The 25,338-nt window shown below is 40.1% G+C and overlaps 1 protein-coding gene across 1 annotated transcript in view; it reads left to right on the top strand.

The window, feature by feature from the left end:
- LOC140482378 (protein shisa-like-2B) overlaps positions 1 to 24,627 on the top strand; it is a 34,129-nt gene extending 9,502 nt beyond the window's left edge. Inside the window, exons 2-3 of the mRNA XM_072579775.1 lie at positions 11,929 to 12,086; positions 24,082 to 24,627. Coding sequence (XP_072435876.1) covers positions 11,929 to 12,086; positions 24,082 to 24,203 — 280 coding nt within the window. The 3' untranslated portion in view covers positions 24,204 to 24,627. The remainder of the gene's footprint in view (positions 1 to 11,928; positions 12,087 to 24,081) is intronic.
- The last annotated feature ends 711 nt before the right edge of the window (positions 24,628 to 25,338 follow it).

Here is a 25,338-nt window from a genome sequence, read left to right as displayed (position 1 = left end):
CTTCCCTATGGGACATCAGTGAACCAGATGGTTTTTCCAACAATTAATAATGGATTCAGTGCCATTTTTCAACTCTTAATTGCAGATTTTTAGTAGATCTGAATTCCCCCATCTGTCGTGGCAGGATTTGAACCTGGGCCCATAGAATATTACCTTGGTTTCTGGGTTAATAATCCAGCAATAATACTGTTAGGTCATTGCCTCCCTGCCATTTTAAAGGTAGGGACAGGAAGTTTGAGGGGATGGGAGGAAAATATTTTTCATCCAAAAGGTGGTGGGAATCTGGAACCTACTGCTTGTAAGGGTGATGGAAGCAGATACCCTCATAAAATGTAAGAACCATTTTGATCTGCACTTGTGATGCCAAGGGACAAATAAAAACTGCTGATGCTGGAATTGAAGGTAGACAAGCAGGAAACTGGAAGAACACAGCAAGACAGGCAGCATTGGGATGTGGAGAAGTCAACGTTTTGGGTGTAACCCTTCTTCTGGACTGAGGGTGGGTGTAATGGGAACTGCAGCTAAAAGGTGGGGTGGGGAGTGTGGGGTGGTGAGATGGGGTAGGTGAAGACAGGTAGAGGGTATGATCTGGTTGGTCGAGGGGCAGAATGAATCCGGTTTGTAGCTCGAAGGAAGGGTTGATCAGAGGAATGGAAGGGAATGGGACGGACTGGGAAGGGAGTTGGAGATGGGAAGGTAGGTTATTTGATTACAGTTGCAGGGGAAGGTAGCTGGGAGTTTGGGGGAGTTGTTGGGGACAGTGGTGCGAACCAAGGATGCAAAGAGAACAGTCCTTGAGGATGGCAGAGAGGGGTGGGGAGGGGAAAATATTCTTGGTGGGGTTTCTATTTGGAGTTGGCCAACATAGTTGGTGGCCAAGGCATATAAGGTTATGGGCCAAGTGCGGGAAAACAGAATATTTGGTTGGTTGCTTTTAACTGGCACAGCCTCTAGGTCAAAGGACTGTTTTCTGGTCTGTAGATTTCTATGCCTCCATGACAATGGTTTACTTCCATATTTCTCTCTCTGTCTTATCAGAGGTTCCCAAATATTCATCTGAGGCAGAGAAAGTAGAAGCTGTTCAGTTCCTTTTCTTGGTTGGCAAAATTGTCAATGTTTTGCTACAGTAAAGGAGGGTGGTGAGAACAGAAGCCGACGATGTAGTTACATGGAATATTAGCTGGTGCCATCTGCAGAAAGAGATGATCAATGCTATATTAGTGAATTTTATATTTGCTGCATAGTTAATAACTTACCTGTTTATTGAGGGGCCCAGTTTTTAAAGGTACCCTCTTGAGAAGGAAATTTCTTATTGACTTTTAATAATTCATTCTTATTTGACCTCATTACAGGTGGTCCCCAAGTTTCGATGGTTCAACTTATGAGTTCTGATTATGAATGACATCCAAAACAGGGGTGTATATTATTAATTTTAAAGTTCTAACACAAGAATGTTTGCTCATACTTATGAAAGGCAATTTTATGTTGTACTGCGTTGTGTTCCAACTTGTGTACAAATCAACTTAGAAATGTACTGAACAATGGAATCCAATTGTAACCAACAGACTATCTGCATTTCTAAAATAAAAGCTGTTTCCTTAATTTTATATTATATATCGTAGTTAACACAGTAAATTATTAGAATTGTTAACATAAAGCTTCAGGCAGCTTTTAAATATAAAGCTGACGTCCTCAACCTAGGGTTTGATAGATGTTGTTATACACCAGGTTGTTCTCCTTGTTTCTGAATGTCTCGATCAGTTTCTTTCTTCTACAGGCCCACTTTAATCAGATGTCTCTGAGATAGTGATTTTTAAAAAAAATTCTTTTCTGCATGGACTTCTGAGGTCTGTGCATGGCAATGAGTCAATGTTGGTAACTGGATCAGTGCTGCCGCACAACGTAGGAGTAACATTGATATTGATCCAACTAAGATTGGGTTGAGGTTTAGGGACTGTGGAGGAATTGGTGACCAAATCTGGATATTGCCTGAAGGGCCTCATTCCACAGAGAGATTTATTCCCAGTTCGCTGGTGTTTCTTAGGGATCAAGAGGTGACCTATTATAGTTGTCTCACAGGGTTGGAAGAAAAGGTAGGCTTCGAAGTGAGGTAAATATTATTCCCATGTTTCATGCCATTTCAGCATCGTACCATGCATTCCTGACTTTCAGATGATCTTAGTGAAAGGTCAACTTCGTCCGGATGCTTGCAGTGGTGGCCAGGCCATCCAATTCAGTTCTCTTATGAAAAGGCTTATAGGCAAGGGTGCACATATCTCCAAAAGAAAGTCGTCAACTTATTAGACTCATATTGGTTTTCCTTTCACTTGAAAAATTCTATTGAAATGCACCCAAACTGAGTGATTGTTATTTTCTCTCACTACCTTTTATCCTAAATGGAGCTTCTTTTCAGTTACCACTCTATTAGATTTGGGAGCTCTGGAGAAACTTTACTGTCCAAATAGAGAGAGTAGTTTTGTAACATATTTAAAACAGAAATTGATCACTGCTGCATCGTTCCAGGCATTACCAAATTTTGCTTGTCCTTAAAAAAAATTCTCATAAGTATATTACAACATGATGTTTGACTTTTCCTAATTTTAAAATTATCCCAAATTCAAATATGACAACAACACTGTTGGGTTTTTTTTGGTGTATCACTTCAACTGTGTTGTTGGGCTGATAGGTTTCAGTATTGATCAGTTTATTTCTTCAGAAACAATCTTTTCCATTTTCAGATACAAATTGAAACCATCCAGTCTATTTCTATTGAAATTCATTTTAATTTAAAATTTATTTTTTACTCAAGCTTTATGTAAATTTTCCATTGACTGCCTGAGGTTACAACTTGTATCAGATTATTTTGTCAGTCCCTCTTTTCGAAACTATTGTGTCCAAGCTTGGTGGTTTTAAACAGTGGAGACACAAATAATCAGAGTCAGTTTAAGATTCTCCCATTCTGAAACACTTTAGCACAGAAAATAACAAATTATCTGACTGGTTGAGGTCAAGTCTGTGAAGGACAAAGCCTTTAGTCCAAGTGTTGTGACAATTATTATGTTCTTGAATTTGTTTCTGGGTCATTGGCTGTGGCATTGGTGCTTAAATGGCTCTTTCAACCTGTTTAAAAACACAGAAATAAAATCCACTGTGGCTCTTAGTTTGAAGCCCAATCGTTAATTTAGAAATTTAATATTTCTAAATTTAGCAATTTAATATTTAGATATTAAATTTAGTGATATCTAGTAATGCAGGAAACCACATATCTAGCCATATGAAACGTCTGTGGCAAATATTTGAAAAGCTGTCAAAAGAAAGAGTTTACTCCATTGGTTTGAAAAGGGGGACAAAATATTCACCAAGCAATATCATGTCATCATTTTACAAAATCTGTTTTAAGAAATGAAGAACTTTCTTGATGATTTCAAAGTATTTAAATAAAAATGCATTTTGTCTTTTCTTTAAATTTGCCCAAATATTCCAATTATCTGAAAATCTTTTAGCATTTTGTAAGATGTTACTGCACCATGCTTTGAAGATCAGAGGAATGAATGAGGGACGCCAGCTTAAAAAGCAACTCCCATTGTCCTTTTCTTTTCCCTTTTCTACCGCATATGCTCATGTAAATGTTGATCTCATGTAAATGTCAACCCCTTATTTTTGGCCAAAAAATCTTGTAATTTTCCATTATATCTTCTGTAAAAGTTGATCCTACAATATCACATTATCAACCTCTTACAAAGGAAACTGCATGTTCTCTTTAACCCACTTAAACAAAATCACATTCATATGGGTAACTCAACTTATCGCTCTTTGTTTATTATATTGTGTCTCTATTCATTCATTCATTCATAACTCTACTTAGCCCATTTACTTTACTACAGCACATTTTGATTAATTAATTCATTCAGACCGGTACTAAGTCTATCGGTACTTATCACACTTTGTTCACTATACATTTGAAAGTTAATATCGTTAAAAAGTTAATCAATTTAATAGTGCTATTATATCTGAATAGAAGTGAGATATATTAGCTACGTATAGCTTCAATAATTTTACAAATTTGTTAATGTTGCTGAAGTTCATTACATACAAGAGTAAATGGGAGAGAAACGGAAGAATTTGGTAGGTAAGTTCAAGATACTTACACATTCAGAATTTAATAAACGTTTCATTTTAAGCGTGCCATTATACCCGGCCATGACGATGTTGAACAGTGTGATTTTTCAGGATTTCAATGGATCTTTCACATGTTCAATTTTCATACTGGTATGTAAAAATAAAATTTCCTACAGTAATTCCTTCTTGTTTCGCTTGCTTTTATCCGGTAATTATCTTTACCGTAATTCATTGTGTTTTTGTTCTTTACCTGGAATTAGTTGAGTTGTCAAATCAATGTCTACTAATAATGCGGTATTTCAAACTGCAGCATGAAATTCAGCCCCTCAAAACTAGTACCCGTGTATGAGTTGACCTTATCAAAATTGAACCTTTAAAAATAGTCTAAAAAATTCAACTTTTACACAAGTATATATGATAGTTCTGATTTCAAACTGAAATTTTGTCCAGCTTTCACTTATCTGCATTTTTTTTTGGATCAATCACAGCTTTTTACAGCACAATTTTTTTGATTTAAATTAAAATTGAAAATTAAAATTCATTCCAGGAAGTCACTTTATAAACTATTTTCCTTAAATTAGTTACTTCTGAATCTGTGAAGTTTGTGAACAACACCTTGTTTTAGCAATGATGCATCACTGAGGTAAGGTAAGGTAAGCTGTTGTTATAATAATCATGGAATTTCTCTGCAAATACAACCCAATTTTCACTAGGCCACTTTAACTTCATTGGTGGAGAAAGAATATATGCATCATTATAACTCTTCTCTAACTGTTCAGAGAGCCCTTCACTCACCCCTTTTGCTTCTGTCCTCATCAGTCCAGGTTGTATTTGCATGCTGGCTTCTCCTCATTACACTGGAGACATCTTCAACCATGTCCCACTAGCAGCTGGAATCACTGGGGGAATCACTTTCTCCCACACTGTCCCTGGAAATTTCACCTGCTGTGTTTTTTGAGATAGACATAGAATCTGGGCAGGGATCATGGATAATGGGGACGGAGGAATCAAATTTGACTAGCATTGGTTGCTGACAGCCTCCCTCATCAAATGTACAGACTACCAATCTCCCACAAAAATAGTATTGGAGCATGGATACCCAGGAGGCTGGGATGAGCCTGGGTTTTCAGGTCTCTGGTGCACCCAGCTGCCAAGATCCCGATCTGATTTTCATGGTCTCTTATGACTGTCTTCATTCTATTGAGATGCTGCTCAACTACGTGTGGTGAAGCATTTTGGTCGAAAGAATACAGAAAGACAATATAAAATAAAGGGTAAAATTCTAAAGGGGGTGCAGGAGCAGGAGAACCTGTACAGATCATTGAAGGTGGCAGGACAGGTGGAGACCTCAGTTAACAAAGCAAATCGTGTTCTTGGCTTTAATAATAGGGGCACAGAGTGCAAGAACAAGAAAGTAATGTACTTGCAGAAGACACTTGTTAAATCTCAGCTGGAGTACTGTGTACAGTTGTGGGTGCTACATTATAAGAAAGATATATAGATGGATTCCCTACAGTGTGGAAACAGGCCCTTTGGCCCAACAAGTCCACACTGACCCTCCAGAGAGTAACCCAGCCACTCTGACTATTGCACCTAACACTATGGGCAATTTAGCATGGCCAACACACCTGATCTGCACATCTTTGGATTGTGGGAGGAAATCGGTACACCCGGAGGAAACCCACACAGACACGGGGAGAACATGCAAACTCCACACAGACAGTCACCCGAGGCTGGAATCGAACCGAAGACCCTGGTGCTGTGAGGCAGCAGTGCTAACCACTGTGCCACCCACTCATGTGATTACATTAGCAAGGGTGCAGATAGCCATTTGGATACAGAACTGTCTCGAAGGTAGAACACAGAGTGGTGGTAGAGAGTTAACATTTCAGACTGGAGACCTGTGACCAGTGGTGTGCCACAAGGATCGGTGCTGGGTCCACTACTTTTCATCATTTATACAAATGATATGGATGTGAACATAGGAGCTGTTGTGGACAGGGAGAAGGTTACCTCAGAGTACAACGGGATCTTGATCAGATGGGCCAGTGGGCTGAGGAGTGGCAGATGGAGTTTAATTTAGATAAATGTGAGGTGCTGCATTTTGGGAAAGCAAATCAGAGCAGGACTTATATGCTTATTGGAGTGTTGCTGAACAAAGAGACCTTGGAGTGCAGGTTCATAGTTCCTTGAAAGTAGAGTCGCAGGTAGATAGGATAGTGAAAGCGGCGTTTGGTATGCTTTCTTTTATTGGTCAGAGTATTGAATACAGGAGTTGGGAGGTCATGTTGTGGCTGTAAAGGACATTGGCTAGGCCACTGTTGGAATATTGCATGCAATTCTGGTCTCCTTCTTATCAGAAGGATATTGTGAAACTTGAAAGGGTTCAGAAAAGATTTACAAGGATGTTAACAGGTTTGGAGGATTTGAGCTGTAGGGAGAGGCTGAATAGGCTGGGGCTGTTTTCCCTGGAGCTTCAGAGGCTGAGGGCTGACCTTGTAGAGGTTTATAAAATCATGAGAGGCATGGATAGGGTAAATAGACAAGGTCTTTCCCCTGGGTTGGGGGAATCCAGAACTAGAGGACATAGGTTTAAGGTGAGAGGGAAAAGATTTAAAGGGACCTAAGGGGCAACATTTTCACGCAGAGGGTGGTGTGTGAATGGAATGAGCTGCCAAGAGGAAGTGGTGGCGGCTGGTAAATTATACCATTTAAAAGGCATCTGGATGGGTATTTGAATAGGAATGATTTAGAGGGATATGGGCCAAGTGCTGGCAAATGGGACTAGATTAGATTAGGCTATTTGGTTGGCATGGACAAGTTGAACCGAAGGATCTGATTTCATGCTGTACATCTCTATGACTCTAAATGATTTACTAGAGTCGTTCCAGGTATGAGAACCCTCAGATCAAAGAAGTTGGATCTGTTCTCCCTGGAGAGAAGAAAGCTGAGACGAGATGGATTGAAGTCTTCAAAATCGTGAGTGAGCTGGTCAGAATAGGTAGGGTGAAGCTATTTCTGCTTGTAAAAGAAACAAGAACAAGAGGGCATGAATTTAAAGTGTTGCACAAACAAAGCAAATTTTCACACAGTGAGTTGTTAGAGCATGGAATGCATTCTCTGGGAATGTGATGAAAGCAGGTTCAATTGAAGCATCTTCAGAGAGTATTGGATAATTATTTGGATAGTAATGGTGTCCAGGGATATGGGGAAATGGCAGGAGATCGGCAATATATAATGGAGACAGTGCATAGAGGACAGGCTGAATGCCCTTCTACTGCACTCTAATGATTTTGTGAACTGGATTGGGACTCCCTGTCTCAGAGGACGAGAAGGAGGTAGCTGCACTCCAGGCTTATTACGACAGTCATTCATCGTGACGCAACCAATTGTAATGGAAACAGTGAATTTGAGAACCCCATCTTTGCACAGGGTTCTTGGATGGTCCAGACTTCAGACTGGGTGAGTGATTTATTTTAGCCCTTGTTGGTGTTTGAGTGACATTATTATAAACCTGACTCCAACCTGTGTTAGCCTAACACAGATCGAGTCTTCCCAGTGTTGTTGTTGTAAATAGCTAAGGACTGTGGTACAGGCTTGAGCTTGTTCGGAAAGTGAAACTTGAGGAGTCACAATATTCTAACTAACTAGATCTAACTCTATGTAACTGGATCTTCCAGTAATAACAATGAAGCTCTCTGGGGCTTTTTCTGTAGGTTTATTTGATGCTAGCTAATCAATATCCTTTTTCCCCATTACCCTACTTCTGTTATCGTTTAGTTCTTTGAATGAGCTTTCGACCATAGATCCTGGTTCAGCTCTCTTAAATTTAGGGAGCATGCAGCGAGGAAGGTCAGTTTAAAGTCACCATTCTCCTGTTCTAGGTGTGAGCTCTTAATCAGTTCCCATTTTGTATGAGAAGGAGGATACTGGAGCTCATATGTAATGTAATCCTCAGTTCTTCCCCTGCGGGTTCTGCCCTCAGGTGGCAAAAGGGGTGTGACAGTCCTTAAGGTTTTGCCATGGCTGATGTGGTTCTGCTTCACTGTAAAGGGAAGGTGAGTTAGAGGAGTGCTTACTTTTGCCAAAGCTTTCCCAGTATAACCTCAAATTGCCAAGGAAGCTCCTCTCACCATTCCAGCATGTATCAAGATGGCTCCTTTCACTAGAAGTGATATATTTTTGCTTCATGTTGTCCAACCTGTGTCTAGACTTATCTGAATTTGATTGTACAAAGGATCTGGTATATTTCTGGGGAGGCAAAAGCTGGTTACAAAATTAACTCTCTCAGAGCGCTCTTTGCACCATCTAGTTTCTCCTCATTCTGGTACTCCCCCTCTCATAACTCAGTGTTTTGTTTCAGTATTTTCTTTGTTTCTTTTCATAGCTTTTCTCATCACATGCATTCTGTTCTCACTAAGACTGTGGATACAAGCTGTTGCTTTTCCTTTGTAACTTTTCAATTTGTCCCCTTGATTTCTTGGTTTTTTTTAAATTCAGCTGTAAGGCTCACACTTGGATTCTGTCATCTCATTTACTCTGGACTGTTTTTAACTTAGTCTTATCTTTCTGAACTTCATTCTGGAGTCTATCAAAGAATGGCTCATAATCTCGGTCAAATTCCAAAACCACCCCCAAAAACATCTTTTGCTCCAACTGCCTGGTATTTCAGTTGAGGACTGCTTGAAGTGTGTTTAACTATGATCCAGGACTATTACTTCAGTGCATTTCATTTTTCATATTTCAATTCAATGTACAATGCTGAAAATACTTGTTTATTTCAGGGCCCAAGTTCTCATGCTATCAAGGGAAGATTGTTAGATTCTCTCTATTTGGAGGTGGTCATTTCTAGGCACTTACCATTCAGGCCTGAATATTGTTTAGGTCCTGCTACATAGCCAAGGTGTTCTGAGTGATATTGAATACTGCGTGAGCATCAGTGAGTATCCTCATTCGGGGATGTATTTTGTTTTTCCTCATTGTTTCATTGGGATATGGGCTTTTTCAGTCCATTCGTAATTGCCATTGATCAGAGTGACTTGCTTGGTCATTTAAAGGGCATTTAAGAATCAGCCACATTGCTGTAGTTCTGAAGTCACATATAGGCCAAAACAGATAAGGTTGACTGATTTCCTTCTTTAAAGGACCAGATCGATTTTTACAACAATCAATAATCATCCTCAAATCACCAATATTTTCCAGGTTTGCTAATCGCATTGAAATTTCACCAGCTTCCATGTTGCAATTTGAACTCATATTCCCAAAACCTATGGGAAAGTCATTGATGAAACAGTTGTAAATAGTTAGGATTAGGATACTACCCTGAACAACTCCTGCAATTACGTCCTGAAATTACTGACCCCCAAAACACAGCCCTCTCCTTTGTGTTAGGTATGACTCTAACCAGTGTAGAGTTATCCCAGTGATTCTCATTGACCCAAGTTTTGCTGGGGCTCCTTAATGCCACACTCGGGTTAAATAATGTCTTGATGTCAAGGGCAGTTACACTCACCTCACTTCTGGAATTCAGCTGTTATGTCGATATTTATGCAAAGACTGTAGTGAGGTCAGAAACTGGATGCTGCTCATGGAACTCAACCTGAGTGTCAGTGAGCAAATTATTCATTTGCAAGTGCCACTTGATAGCATTGTCAATGTCCCCTTCCAATACTTTTCTGATTAAGCATAGACTGAGGGGATATTAATTTACTGGATTGGATTTGTCATGCTTCTGATGGTCAAGCCAGTTTGCTGCATTGCCAGGTAGATGCTTGTGTTGTAGCTGGAATGGAGGAACTTGACAACAGGTGTGGTTAGTTCTGGAGCACAAATACTCAGTACTGCTACAGGGATGTTGTCAACATCCGTGACTTCTCGAGAATTAAATATCTTCAGCCATTTCTTGTGGAGTGATTGATTGAACACTGGCATCTGTAATGTTGTGGACTGAATTCTAAACCCTCACTCCATAGAGGCCACGAGCTTCATTGAGGTAGCCTGCTTGAAGAGTACTATCAGTGTCCCAAAGAGAAGGGTACTGCACAGGGACGTTCACCCACCCCAGGAAAATGATGCCCTCACCCCTGTGCCTGCACTGCCAGACAGGTTTCCCTGCTGATTATTATGATCTCTCACCGTTAGCCATGTTGAATTTCACTTTATTTTTACATGTTCAAGCATCCTTCATTCCTGGATGCCCTCAGGTTGCCAAGCTGGGTCAACAGCACCTTCTGCTGATGCCAAAGCTGCAGATTTGCTGGTTTTCTTGGCAGCATCAAGAGTTTGCAAGCCTATATTCGGGCAAAAACGAGGCTGCCTGCTATAAATTTGCTAAGCTACTCCTTTTGCCGACTAATGTGAATTCAGAACTAATTCCTGTGTCTCACAAGGCCCAAAGGCCTGCAGTAAAAGATGTCATTCCAGTTTGGGACATGAGCATTGGCAAAGCCAACATTTTCTGCCCATTGTCAGTTACCCTTGAGCTAATTGGCTTTCAAGGCTACTTCAGCAGTTTTTTTTAAGAGTCAACTACATTGTTGCTCGATTAAAGTCACATGTAGGCCAGACTGGGTAAGGATGGCAGATTTCCTTCCCTAACGGTCGAGTGAGCTAGATGGTTTTTACAACAGTTGATAATGGTTACATGGGCACCATTAGGCTAGCTTTTAATTCCAGATTTTGTTGAATTCAAATTTCACCAGCTACCGTGGTAAGATTTGGACCCAGACCCCCAGAACATCAGCCTGGATCTCTAGATTACGACTCGAGTGACATTACCACCACACCTCCACTCCATCCTATTCTATTTACTGTATCCTTATTTTAAAATTACAGAAGGTTTCAGTAATGAAGGGCACTATTTAACTTTGGGTGGCTGGTAAAGGTTTGTACCAGGTTTCTATGATAGGTCATTGTTTGCTCAAAGCCCCTCACACTGTAATATTTAGATAAGCAATGACTGCCAATATATATCTATCAACTGATACCACTAAAATACATTAATGGGCTATTTATGTCCTTGGTGACTGTAGAGTATTTTTATGCTCAAATTGGCTGCTGGATTTGCTGAATTGCAATTGTGTTTATATGTCACGTAATTCATTAGCTATATACCTTATACCTTTTTCTATATTAAAGTTGCTGTAGTAATCAAAGCCATAGCTGTTATTTAACTCTAAAGATGCCTTGAGATTCTGAAAAGTGCTGTATAAATCCAAATTGTTTTCTTTTGTTATATAAATACCTGACTTTCAAAAGAAACTTAGAAAACATTTGCAACTGCAATATTTTGGTGATATGAACATCTTTCATTCTGGCTGCCAAGAAATTTCATCTTTGAATTTACTAATGATGATGTACAGGAGAAGAACACAACTTGAGCTGCAATGTAAAGATGCCATCATACTGTAGTTAATCTTCTTGATAAAGAAAATGGAGAGAAAAAAATTGCATTTGGTAAAAGTAAATTGGTTATTGCCAGTATATTTATTAAAGTGGATTTCAATCTGCTGAGCTAATTCATCAATAATCTTGTGAACCCTAACAGTTAACCTGCATCTAATATGGAATCTTATTAAATGCGTTTTGAAAGCACTACTGGATTATTAATTATATTGCTTCATCATTCTCTACCATTCTAGTTTTTTTTAAAAAAGACATGGCCTTGAAACTAACATTTTTTTAAGGTAGCTCTTGAGATAATACATTTGACTACTGTCACTGGAGAACATGTTAGACAAAATAATATTCTATTTTAATTTGAGGCAAGGGATGTATTGAATATAATTATGTTTGTTTTATTTTGTTTAGTATAGGTGCAATGGTGGGATTAGGAATTGCTGCCCTTGTTTTACTGGCATTTGTGATCAGTGCCTTTGTGTTGTGCTACTTATTTCTCTGCACTAATCCTCAGAGATTAGATTCTGGCCTCAGACTTCAGAACCTGACAACATCTCCAGTTCAAACAAGTAAGAATAAATTCATCAATATTAAAGAGTCTCTGATGCACTATTTATGTGTTCATCTTTCCTGCTACGTTATACTCAGAATACAAATACTTTCTTCATTTCCCCCTAATATTTATCTAAGCTATTTGCTGTCCTTTCATGACGTTTTGACTTTCTGTAAATCACTTCAGTAACTAGTAATTACCATGTCAGGAGAAGTTACATCCATAATATGTCGTATTTAAGAATTTGGCTAATGTACTGTTGTGTTTGTGTTAATATTTAAAATCTAAAGTTTTAAAACAATGGAACTTATCTTGATAATGACCATTGCGACTCCCATCAGCTACCTTTTGCTAATAGTCCAGCCTAGGTTTCTGTATTGTTGTGCCCAATGTTTGGACTGTACAATGGATCCATGTTTATTGTTGTGCCTGCCAGTCATTTCCAATGAATAGTGAAAGCTCCCATTTTAAAAGATTGGGTACAACCGGATATTGGTGAATCCTGGCACATTCAAATAATATAATAATATTGTAACAATAATAATATAAACATTAATATTCCAAAAAAAAACACAGTTGCAATGAAGGGAGAAATTAATTTGGAGGGGGTTGAATTAGAATGATAGGAAAGTGCTGCTGTAATTGTGGAAGGTTTTGGTGAGATTAAACTTCATAATACATTGTAGTTTTCTGGTGTGCATATCAAAAGGAATGATGTAAGTTGCTGTCAAGTTAGTGCAACACAGGTTTACTAGATTGTTTCTTGAAACTGAGTTTAGAAGAATGAAAGGTTGACTTAAGGGGAATAAGTAAGATTCTGAGAAAGATTCACAGGGTGGATGAAAAGATATTCTTTCCCCTGGCAAGAAAGTTTAGAACTGATGCCATAGTCTCGGGATAAGGTATTGGTCTGTTTGGACTGATTTTGAGGGGAATTTTCTTTACTCAGAAGGTTATGAATCTTTGGGACTCTCTACCCCAGAGAATGCTCAGTTATTGAGTATAGTCAAGGTTGACATTGATAGATTTTGGGCTCGAAAGAAAAACCAGGAATATGAAATTTCTTGTCCTAACCTCATCACCCTTGATTCCCTGACTGATTAATAATCTGTCAGAGCTCTCTGTGGCAAGGAATTCCAAAGACTCTCAATCCTCTGAGAGAGGAAATTGCTCCTCATCTCAGTCTTAAATTGGCATCCCTTTATTCTGAGACTATGCCCTCTGGCCTTAGACTCTCCCACAAGAGGAAATATCCTTTCTGCACTTATCCTGTCAAGCTCTTTAAGAATCCTGCATGTTTCAATGAGATCACCTTCATTTGCCTTCATTATTGCTTGCTGCTCCTACATGCTCAGTTTCTAAGTTCCTTGTATGGGTGCCCCAAGTCTTTTTGAACATCAGTATTTACAATTTTTATGTCTTTTAAAAATATTCTGATTTATTTTTGCAACCAAAATGAATAACTCCCTGCCTCCTCGTGTTAGATTCCATCTCCCAACTTGTAGCTCATTTAACCTGCTCATGGCCTCTTGGTGTTGTCTTCAAGGCTCACATTCTCATCTAGCTTTATACCAACAAATTTATGTACATTAGTAGGGAGGTATTACTGCAACAGGACAAGGAGCTGTTTAAGACTACATTTGGAGAACTGTCTGCAGTTTTGGTCCCCATATTTATGAATAAATATTATTTCATTACAGGCAGTTCAGAGAAGGTTCACAAGGCTGATCCCTGGTATGGAGGGATTGCTTAGGAGCAAACGTTAATCCGTTTGGGACTGTACTCATTGGAATTTAGAAGAATGAGGGATGATCTCATTGAAACATATCAGATTCTTAAGGGGCTTGACAGGATAAATGCCGAGACAATGTTTCCCATCATGAGACAGTCTAGGAGCGGGAGCATAATCTCAAATGCTCCTCAGATCTTCACTGACCTGCTGTGCTTTTCCTGCACCACTCTAATCTTGACTGTAATCTCCAGCATCTGCGGTCCTTACTTTCACCCTCAGAATAAAGGGGTGTCAATTTAAGACTGAGATGAGGAATTTCATCTCAGAGTTGTGATTTTTTTGGAACTCCTTGCCACAGCGGGTTGTGGAGGCAAAACCTGTGTGTATATTTTTAGCACTGAGATAGATTCTTGATCAGGAGGGGAATCAAGGGTTGTAGGGAAAAGGCAGGAAACTCGATGTGAAGAATGTTAGATCAGTCCTGATCCTATTGAATGGCAATGCAGACTTGAGGCATTCCAAGTGTACTACATCTTCTGGATCCCTTTAACTATTCTTCTATTATATCCTCTAAAACTTTAAAGGTCACCTTTAACTACCCTCCTCAAAAACTCTCGTAAATTTGTCAGAGGAATTTTCTTTCATAAAACTACCTTGACTTTATCTTGTCATAATATGATTTCCTAAGTGCCCTGATAAGATTTTCCAAAATTTTCCCAAGGATTGATTCCTTGTCTAGCGACCTTTATTCAGAAACTTTGAAGAAGGGTCACTGGGCCCAGAACATTGACTTGGCTTTCTCTCCACAGATGCTGCCAGACCTGCTGAGTTTCTCCAGTTATTTCTGTTTTATCTTCAGAATTTCAGCATCCACAGTTCTTGTTTTTTTTCCCCTGATTTCAGGTTAACATGCTTCAAGTTCCTAGTTTGGTCTTCCTCCTGTTTTTCAATAGGAGAGTTAGATTTGTCAACTCCAAATCTATATGAATTGTTCTGGAATTGAGGGAATTTTGAAAACTCAAAAGCAGCATGGATTGATGGTTAGTGAAGAGTCGTCATGGAGTGACCATAAACAGGATATCCCATGTATAATACTAAAGATTTATACTCACAACCGGGACACACTGTTAGTCAAATCCTTCCAGTTCAACTGTGACACTGGGGTCTACTTGATAATATGGGAATCTCTGTAAATGCAAGGCAAGTCCAAACTGAGCAAGTACACTCCCATCAGTCTCCTCTTAGTCATCAGTGATAAGTGTCATCAACTTGATCATCTCGTTCAGCTTGGCTCTGCCAGTGCTATTTGACTCCTGAATTCATTGCAGTTTGGCACAAACCTGGACCAAAGAGCTGTGTTCCAAAATGGAGTAGAGAGTGACTGATGTGGACATAAGAACAGCATTTGACTGATTGTGGCACCAATGGGAATCTGGGGAGAAACAAAATCTCCAGTGATTGAGCCAGTCCTAACAACAAAGAAGCTGTTTGTGCTAGTTGGAGGCAAGAGAGAGGCAATGGCCTAGCGACCTTATCACAAAACTATTAATCCAGATACCCAAGTATTGTTCTGAGTTCAAATTCTACCGTGGGAGATAGTGGAATTTGAATTCATTGGCAAAAAAACTAGAAATAAGAATCTAATGATGATGGTGAATCCATTGCCAATTATTAGAAAAATCCATCTAGTTCACTTAAGGGAAGGAAACTGTCATCCTTACCTGTCCCACAGCAGTGTAGTTGACTCTTAGCTGGCATCTAGGATGAGCAATAAATGTTGGTCTAGCCAGTGATACCCTCATCCCTTGAATGAATTAAAAAGTTGCTACAGGAATTTTTCAAGGCGGTGTACTAGGCCCAAAGATCTCAGCTACTTCAATGACCTGCTTTCCATCGTGATGCTTGAAATGGGAATGTTCACTGATGATTGTAGAATGCCCAGTACCAGTTGAGATACAGAAGACAGGAAAGAACATAAAAGAGGAGGAGGTCTCACAGTATTGATCAGAGAATCTGTTACAGCAATAACAAGGGATGAAGTTAGCATAGACAGAGAGAGGAGCTTTTGAGTTGTCTGGCAGGCCTAAAAGTGGATAAATCTCCAGGGTCAGGTGAAATGTATCTCAGGATTTTGAATGAGGCAAGGGGGGAAATAGCAGGGGTACTGGCAATAATTTTCAATTCCACACTGGCCACAGGTGAGGTGCCAGAGGATTGGAGGGTAGCCAGTGTGGTACTGTTGTTGAAGATGGAGCACAGGATAAATCAGAACACTGCAGGCTGTTCATGTGTAACTTTCAGTGGTGGGGAAATGATTGGAAGCAATTCTGAGGGACAGAATTAATCTGCATTTGAAGATAAAGATATTAATCATGTCTCACTAACTTAATTGAATGTTTTGAAAATCTGACCAAGCATGTAGATGAGTCTGCTTGGACATCAGAAAGGCTTTTGATAAGGATGCACATGGGGACACTGTTGGACAAAGTAAGAACCCATAAGATCCAAGGAAATGCGGCCAATTTGGAGCCAGAATTGGCTGAGTGGCAGCAAGCCGAAGGTGATGGATTAAGTGTGTCCAATCGGCTCAAGGTAGATGAAGCTATGGGCCAAGTGCTGAAAAATGGACTTAGAATAGTTAGGTGGTGGTTTCTGTCCAGCGCAGACTTTTTTCCTGTGCCGTCGACATCTATGACTCTGTGACTCTGTTTGCAAATCCTCAAATTCTGAACAGTTCATCCCTGCATTCAGTAAGACCTGGATAACCTCCTGATGAGTGGAAAGTAGCAGTCAAACCTCACAAATGATATATAATGATGATCTCAAGAACAACAATCTAATTATCTCCCTTTGACATTCAATAGTATTGTTATTGCTGAATATCCCACCATCAGTAGTCTGGCTGAAACCTAACTGGACCACTTGTATAAATACAAAAGCAGTTGGAGGCTATGCATTCTGTCATGAGTATCTTGTTTGTTGACTACCCAAAGCTTTTTCTTAATTTAACCTATTTTTCTAATCAACCTATTCAGAAATGTTGTTACACATCCCTGGGACAGGTGGGTCTTGACTCCTTGCCTCCTGGTCCGGGGATAGGGGCACTACCACTGTGCCATAAGCGGGCCCACCCAAAGCCATTTTTAATTTAACATCTATTTCTAACAACTTGTTCAGAGATGTTATTATACATAAAGAACAGTCGGGAGGCAGATTTTGGAAAGGTGCAGAAGTAACAGGTTGTTGTCATGGGTGACTTTAACTTTCCTAATATTGATTGGAACCTCCTCAGTTCAAATGGTTTGGATGGAGCAGTTTTTTGTCAGGAGTGTCCAGGAAAGATTTCTGACTCAATATATAGATAGACCGATTAGACGCCATATTGGATTTGGTGCTTGGCAATGAACCAGGCCAGGTGTCAGATCTCTCGGTGGGAGATCATTTCAGTGATAGTAATCATAACTCCCTGGAGAGGAATAGAAGCAGGCGGTATGGGAAAGTATTTAATTGGGGGAGGGAGAATTACAATGCTGTTAGGGAGGAGCTGGGGTGCTGAAATTGGGAACAGATGTTCTCAGGAAAATGCACAACAGAAAGTTGTTTAGGGAGCACTTGCTGATAGTGCTGGATAGGTTTGTCTCACTGAGGCAAGGAAGGAATGGTAGGATGAAGGAACCGTGGGTGACAAGGGATATTGAAACATCTAGTCAATAGGAAGAAGGAAGCTTACTGAAGGTTGAGGAGGCAAGGATCACACAGGGGTCTAATGGGTTATAAGGTAACCAGGAAGGAATTGAAGAATGGACTTAGGAGAGCTAGAAGGGGGCATGAGAAAGCTTTAGCGAGTAGGATTAAGGAAAACCCTAAGGCATTCTACACTTACGTGAGGAACAACAGGATGGCCAGAGTGAGGATAGGACCAACCAGGGATAGTGCAGGGGACTTATGCCTGGAGTCAGAGGAAGTAGGGGAGGTCCTGAATGAATAACTTGCTTCAGTATTCACTAATGAGGGGGAGTTTGTCATTTGCAAGGACTGTGTGAAACAGACTGTTATGTTCAAACAATTTGATGTTAAGAAGGAGGATGTGCTGAAAATTTTGAAAAGCACGAACATAGATAAGCACCCTGGGCCAGACAGAATATACCCAAGGTTTATACGGGAAGCGAGGGAAGAGATTGCTGCGCCTTTAGCGATAATCTTTGCATCCTTACTGTCCACTAGAATAGTACCAGATGTTTGGAGGGTGTCAAATATTATTCCCATGTTCAAGAAAGGGAACAGTCAGTCCTACGTCAGTGATGGACATATTGCTGGAGAGTCTTCTGAGAGACAGGATTTTTGATCACTTGGAAAACCATTGTTTGATTGGATGTAGCTAGCGTGACTTTGTGAAGGGTAGGTCATGCCTGACAAACTTTATTTAATTCTTTGAGGATGTGACAAAACACATCGATGAAGGTAGAGCAGTGGATCTGGTTTACATGGATTTTAGCAAGGTATTAGATAAGGTTTCCCATGGTAGGCTCACTCAGAAAGTAAGCAGACATGGTGCACAGGGAAATCTGGCTGCCTAGATACAGAATTGGCTGGCCCATAGAAGACAGAGGGTGGTAGTAGGTGGGAAGTATTCAGCCTGGAGCTCGGTGACCAGTGGTGTTCCACAGGGATCTGTTCTGGGACTTCTGCTCTTTATGATTCTTATAAATTATTTGGAATGAGAGGTAGGTGAGTCAGTCAGTTTCCCGCTGACACGAAGGTTGGTGGAGTTGTGGATAGTGTGGAGGGCTGTTGTAGGTTGTAATGGGATATTGACAGGATGCAGAGCTGGGCTGATAAATGGCAGGTGGAGTTCAACCTGGAAAAGTGTGAAGTCATTCATTTTGGAAGGTCAAATTTGAATGCAACATACAGGGTTAAAGGCAGGATTCTTGGCAGTGTGGAATCTTGGGGTGCATGTCCATAGATCCTTCAAAGTTGGCACCCAAGTTGACAGGGTTGTTAAGAAGGTGTAGGTATGTTGGCTTTCATTAGCAGGGGGGTTGAATTTAAGAGCCGCAAGGTTATGCAGCAGCTCTATAGAGCCCTGGCTACACCGCACTTGGAATATTGTGTTCAGTTCTGGTTGCCTCATTATAGGAAGGATGTGGAAGCTTTAGAGAGGGTGCAGAGGAGATTTACCAGGATGCTGCCTGGCCTGGAGGGCATATCTTATGAAGAAAGGTTGAAGGAGCAAAGGCTTTTCTCATTGGAGCGAAGAAGGGTGAGAGGTTACTTGATAAAGATGAACAAGATGATGAGAGTCATTGACAGAGTAGAATAGTCAGAGACCTATTCCCAGGGCAGAAATGGCTATCATAAAGGAGCATAATTATAAGGTGATTGGTGGAAGGTTTAGGGGAAATGTAAGAGGTAGGTTCTTTACACAGAGAGTGGTGGGTGCATGAAATGCACTGCCAGCAGTGGTAGTAGAGTCAGATACATTAGGGACATTTAAGCGACTCTTTACTGGGCACATGGATGATAGTACAATGAAGGATATGTAGGTTAGTTTGATGTTAGAGTAGGATAAAAGGTCGGCACAACATCGAAGGCTGAAGGGCCTGGACTGTTCTGTGTTCTATCTAGAATAGGTGGGACTTTAACCCAGGTCATCTGGTTCAGGGGTAGGGACACTACCACTATGCCACAAGTGGTCCCTAATCCAACCAGGTGTCTGTCAACACAGATGGGGTTCAAACCCACAATTTCTAGTTTGAGAGCCACCCAAAAGTATTAATACTAACTACAATGCACGATTCACAAGTGTGTTGGAATACTTGTTAACAGCCTGGGTGAATGCAACCTCAAGAACACTTGAGCAACTCAGAAGCATCCAGGGCAAAGAAGCTCACTTGACTGGAATTCCAATCACCACCTAAAACCTTCATTCTCTGCCACCAATACACCATGGCAGCAGCATGTACCAACTGTAAAGCATTGCAGCAATTCACTGATATTTCATTAACAGCACCTTCCAAACTCATGAATTCCACGATAAGAATAAATAATGCATGGTAACACCACCATGTGCGTATGTCCACACATTTCTGTTTGCAAATATGCTGCTATTCCACACATAAAAACATTGAAGCATTGACAGTTGATAGTTAAAAATCACACAACACCAGGTTATAGTCCAACAGGTTTATTTGGAAGCACTAGCTTTCTGAACGCTGCTCCTTCATCAGGTGATTGTCCTGATACCACCTGATGAAGGAGCGACACTCCGAAAGCTAGTGTTTCCAAATAAACCTGTTGGACTGTAACCTGGTGTTGTGTGATTTTTAACTTTGTCCACCCCAGTCTAACACCAGCATCTCCACAACTTGACAGTTGATGGCACACAAAGCAGTATTTCACACCATGTTGTCTGTCTTGAAAGCCTAAACCTAATTTCTACTCTTCGCTCCATAGCTTAATCAACTAGCACTTCAGGGGAATATCCAAGAGTTCTCTGCATTTGACAATTATTTCTGCCTGTGCCATTCTTTCAGGTAATCTCTTGAATGAAAAGTTCTTTTGAACTCCCTTGTGTTCCTTCTACCAATTACTTTAAAACTGTGCCCCCTCTTTGACAATGAATGTAGTTCCTTCTAATTCACTCTGTCCAAATACCTCATAATTCGATACACCCCAATTAAATCTCCCCTTCATTCCAAAGAAAAACCCCTAGCATGCAGAATCATCCCTCATGGCTAAAGTTCTTCATTCCTGGCTGTGTCGTTGTAAGTTTCCTCTGTACCTCATAACTAATAATCATATTAACTTACCAAATTCTTTATCAAGACTACAATGGCAGCTACTTCCAGTTACATGGTTGAAAACACCATGAAACCTGTACACATCCATGGCTTTCAAGTTAGAATAAACATTGATATAGTTTTTTGTAAATATTTTAATAGATACAACCTGCTTGGAAACATGAACATCATTTCAAGATCAAAGGCTTAATGAGAATTTCAGTTAATCTGCACTTTATTTTGTTTTTGTAGTATCTTTTATTAATGTCATAAAGTCTCAGTGCATATAAAACCACCATCAACCAGACTAATAACAAAGGCTATTAGAGCTATTCTCAGCAATGTGCACTTTATTTTTCAAGCAACTTGAGGTGAATTACAATGAGGTAATAACTCCATCAACCACAGATAACATTTTTTCCATTAAGAATTGAATGTTGATTTCTGACCACAAGATAGAATTTTTCAGTGACAAAGTAAATCATGTATATGCTGAAAATCTGAACTATAAACAGAAAATACCAGAAATACACAGAAGGTCAGGTAGCATCTATCGAGTTTCGGGTCCATTAACTTTTGTTAGAACCCATTATCTTTAAATATTAAGCCAAGTTTGCTGTCAACATATAACGTAATGGTATAAATAGTTTTATATATATGTCATTTTGTATATTAACATTACAAAATAAAATGATATCTGTGCATTTAACTTAAGATCATGTAAGGGATATTTGAATGTTTCAATATTATATAATTTGTATCTGTGCAGCATTCTTCTCTAAAAGTGACATTGTCGCAGCCTCCTCGAGAGCTTCAGTGGATAAGGGAGGACTCCCCACTGAAGGCTACTCAACCTTCCCTGGTTCACCCTGAGATCATTCAGTTACCTGGAATAAAATTCTTACAAGCTGTCCATTAAAGGTTTAGCACATTTATTTAAACATTTACTACAGTATCACAGTTACAGAGTAACAAGACACCAAGCCCTGGTCTAGAGGTTCTAAAAGTAAAGGTTCTAAAGCCTCAGCAGAGTAGCGGTACCAGCACTTACCAACCTCATGCTCTCTCAGACTACTCCAAAAATGGCACTCATTATCTTTAGTATTTATACAATTTTTGCCAACTAAACATGTCAAGCTCACGCTGATGCCCTCCCCACATTCCTGCTGTGCTTGTGATGAACTCGTTAGTCTTTTGATCACGCTACTAAAATAGTGTTGACGAATCAGCCCTTGTACTGACTCGGGTGATGAAATTAAGTGTTGATATCCTCTAAGGTTTGGTCACATACTCAGTACCTCATGTCCTTGTTTAAACCTGATTACTGACTTTTTTTAATGTCTTAAATGCATTCCTCATTGTTTTCCACCTCACATGCTTGGTCATAGAGATGTACAGCATGAAAACAGACCCTTCGGTCCAACCCGTCCATGCTGACCAGATATCCCAACCCAATCTAGTCCCACCTGCCAGCACCCGGCCCATATCCCTCCAAATCCTTCCTATTCATATACCCATCCAAATGCCTTTTAAATGTTGCAATTGTACCAGCCTCCACCACTTCCTCTGGCAGCTCATTCCATACACATCCCAGCTTCTGCGTGTAAAGGTTGCTCCTTAGGTCCCTTTTATATCTTTCCCTTCTCACCTGAAACCTATGCCCTCTAGTTCTGGACTCCCCGACCCCAGGGAAAAGACTTTGTCTATTTATCCTATCCATGCCCCTCATAATTTTGTAAACTGCTATAAAGTCACCCCTCAGCCTCCGACACTCCAGGGAAAACAGCCCAAGCCTGTTCAGCCTCTCCCTATAGCTCAAATCCTCCAGCCCTGGCAACATCCTTGTAAATCTTTTCTGAACCCTTTCAAGTTTCACAACATCTTTCTGATAGGAAGAAGACCAGAATTGCATGCAATATTCCAACAGTGGCCTAACCGATGTCCTGCACAGCCGCAACATGACCTCTCAACTCCTGTACTCAATACTCTGACCAATAAAAGAAAGCATACCAAATGACTTCTTCACTATCCTATCTACCTGTGATTCAACTTTCAAGGAGCTATGAACCTGCACTCCAAGGTCTCTTTGTTCAGCAACACTCTCCAGGACCTTACCATTAAGTGTATAAGTCCTGCTAAGATTTGCTTTCCCAAAATGCAGCACCTCGCATTTATCTGAATTAAACTGCATCTGCCACTTCTCAGCCCATTGGCCCATCTGGTCCAGATCCTGTTGTAATCTGAGGTAGCCTTCTTCACTGTCCACTACACCTCCAATTTTGGTGTCTTCTGCAAACTTACTAACTATACCTTTTATGCTCACATCCAAATCATTTATGTAAATGACAAAAAGTAGAGGACCCAGCACCGATCCTTGTGGCACTCCACTGGTCACAGGCCTCCAGTCTGAAAAACAACCCTCCACCACCACCCTCTGTCTTCTACCTTTGAACCAGTTCTGTATCCAGATGGTGAGTTCCCCCTGTATTCCATGAAATCTAAACCTTGCTAACCAGTCTCCCATGGGGATCCTTGTCGAATGCCTTACTGACGTCCATATAGATCACATCTACCTTTCTGCCCTCATCAATCCTCTTTGTTACTTCTTCAAAAAACTCAATCAAGTTTGTGAGACATGATTTCCCATGCACAAAGCCATGTTAACTATCCCTAATCAGTCCTTGCCCTTCCAAATACATGTTCATCCTGTTCCTCAGGATTCCCTCCAACAACTTGCCCACCACTGACGTCAGACTCACTGGTCTATAGTTCCCTGGCTTGTCCTTACTACCCTTCTTAAAAAGTGGCACCACGTTAGCCAACATCCAGTCTTCCGGCACCTCACCTGTGACTATCAATAATACAAATATTTCAGCAAGAGGCCCAGCAATCACTTGCCTAGCTTCTCAGAGTTCTAGCGTACACCTGATCAGGTCCTGAGGAGTTATCCACCTTTATGTGTTTCAAGACGTCCAGCACGTCCTCCTCTGTAATATGGACATTTTGCAAGGTGTCACCATCTATTTTGCTACTTTCTATATCTTCCACTGTAAATAGTGATGCAAAATACTCATTTAGTATGTCCCTCATTTTCTGCGGCTCCACACAAAGGCCGCCTTGCTGATCTTTGAGGGGCCCTATTGTCTCCCTATTTGCCCTTTTGTCCTTAATGTATTTGTACAGTAAACTCTTTATTCAAACCCCTATTGTCTTTCCTCTTATGTACTTGAAATGATCCATCAAAGGCTTTTGTTCCCCCTTAATGACCAATTGTTAAGTTTCATAGCTGCCTAAATTTGTTCTTGTACAGAGATGGACTTGCAGCTTTTCCCAGCAAAGTTATCTTACTTTTTCCTTTTGCTTTATTTCTAACATTCTTTGAGTTCTTTAATTCTATGCTTTCCCTTTGTGTCCTTCCTCAACATTGTAACTGATAATTATATAAGGTCTTGTGTTTTGGCTTGCATATTGTACAATAATTCATGCCTTCTTTGCAGGAAAGAAAACCAAACAAGGGATCTTGGAAGTACCAGCACCCACATCGTCAGCAGGACACCCGCCACCTGTTCCAGATAGAATTGTTCAAGATAAGCCTTTGACAATGATAATAGAGACTTAAATTGCAACCAGAATGTCATATACTAAATTGAAAAAGTTTTGCATTTTAAAATAATTGTTAATCTTTTTTTTAGTAAGAGCAAAAATAAAAAGAATGACTACCGTGTTATCTGTCAAATATAAAATAGTTGAGGATTAGTCTTGTAAGTGCATGAAGTGTATGTATTAAACAGTGTTAGGAACAAATGAAATGTAACTTCTTAAGTATCTGTGGTTATGACTTTATTTGGTTCTGTTCCATAGTTTAAAATAAAATAATTTACGCCGGCTCGGAGAGAAAGAAAGTAATTCAGCATAAGATGAAGAAGATATAAACGTAAATAACTTGTTACATAACAAGTTACTCAAGCATAACTTGATGCGTGTTGTTTGGTAGCACAGAACTTGAATATTACTAAAAAATGCACATTTTGATCATTTTTTCTGGTTTGCATTAATCACCACAATTCATATAAATACCAACTCAAGGGGGAAACAAATGTATACTGACAAGAGGAAAGTGCTGATTGGTTGGCAAGTGGACTCTGGTGGAGATGCTGTCGTGGAGAATGCACCCATTAATATTGATTGTCAGTTTATATTTTAAACCTGATGGGTTGACTCTGGTCAAGCCATTGGCCTGAGACATGAATCAGCAAATGACTGTTACCTGTTTTGTTTGGCTGGAACAGGGGTTGAGCATGCACATGGTTTTTCCTTAAGAACAGGACCCTATATATTAATATATGTGGCTTCTAGTGCATGCAAGTCTACCAAACATGACTGACGATCCGAAATTGGCTGTTTGTGTAATTCTGTGCACATTCAGGCTTATCCAGCCAAAGTTGTTCAATTGTCGAATCACACCTAATGTTTGACACAGTGCTGTCAGTTGTGCAAGTGTGGACTGGTTGAGAATGCTTATTGCAAATTGCCAAATAAATATTCAGTTTGACATGATCCACCAGATTTGGGATGTTTCACCTACATGCATGTCATCTTTCTGGTATGGTAGTTCATACACCATATTACAAACTTGTGTGATAGGCAGAAAGACTTTTCAGGTTGATGGTAGCATCCAGTCAACCTCAAATGTGAAAGAGAATGGTCAAATGCTCAATTTCATCTATGGATTAGTGGTGCTGGAAGAGCACAGC

The sequence above is a fragment of the Chiloscyllium punctatum genome, chromosome 1 (assembly GCF_047496795.1).
Source record: "Chiloscyllium punctatum isolate Juve2018m chromosome 1, sChiPun1.3, whole genome shotgun sequence".
NCBI classification, from domain to species: Eukaryota; Metazoa; Chordata; class Chondrichthyes; order Orectolobiformes; family Hemiscylliidae; genus Chiloscyllium; species Chiloscyllium punctatum.
Note: the sequence above shows the minus strand (reverse complement) of the source record. Positions and strands in the feature narration are given on the sequence as shown.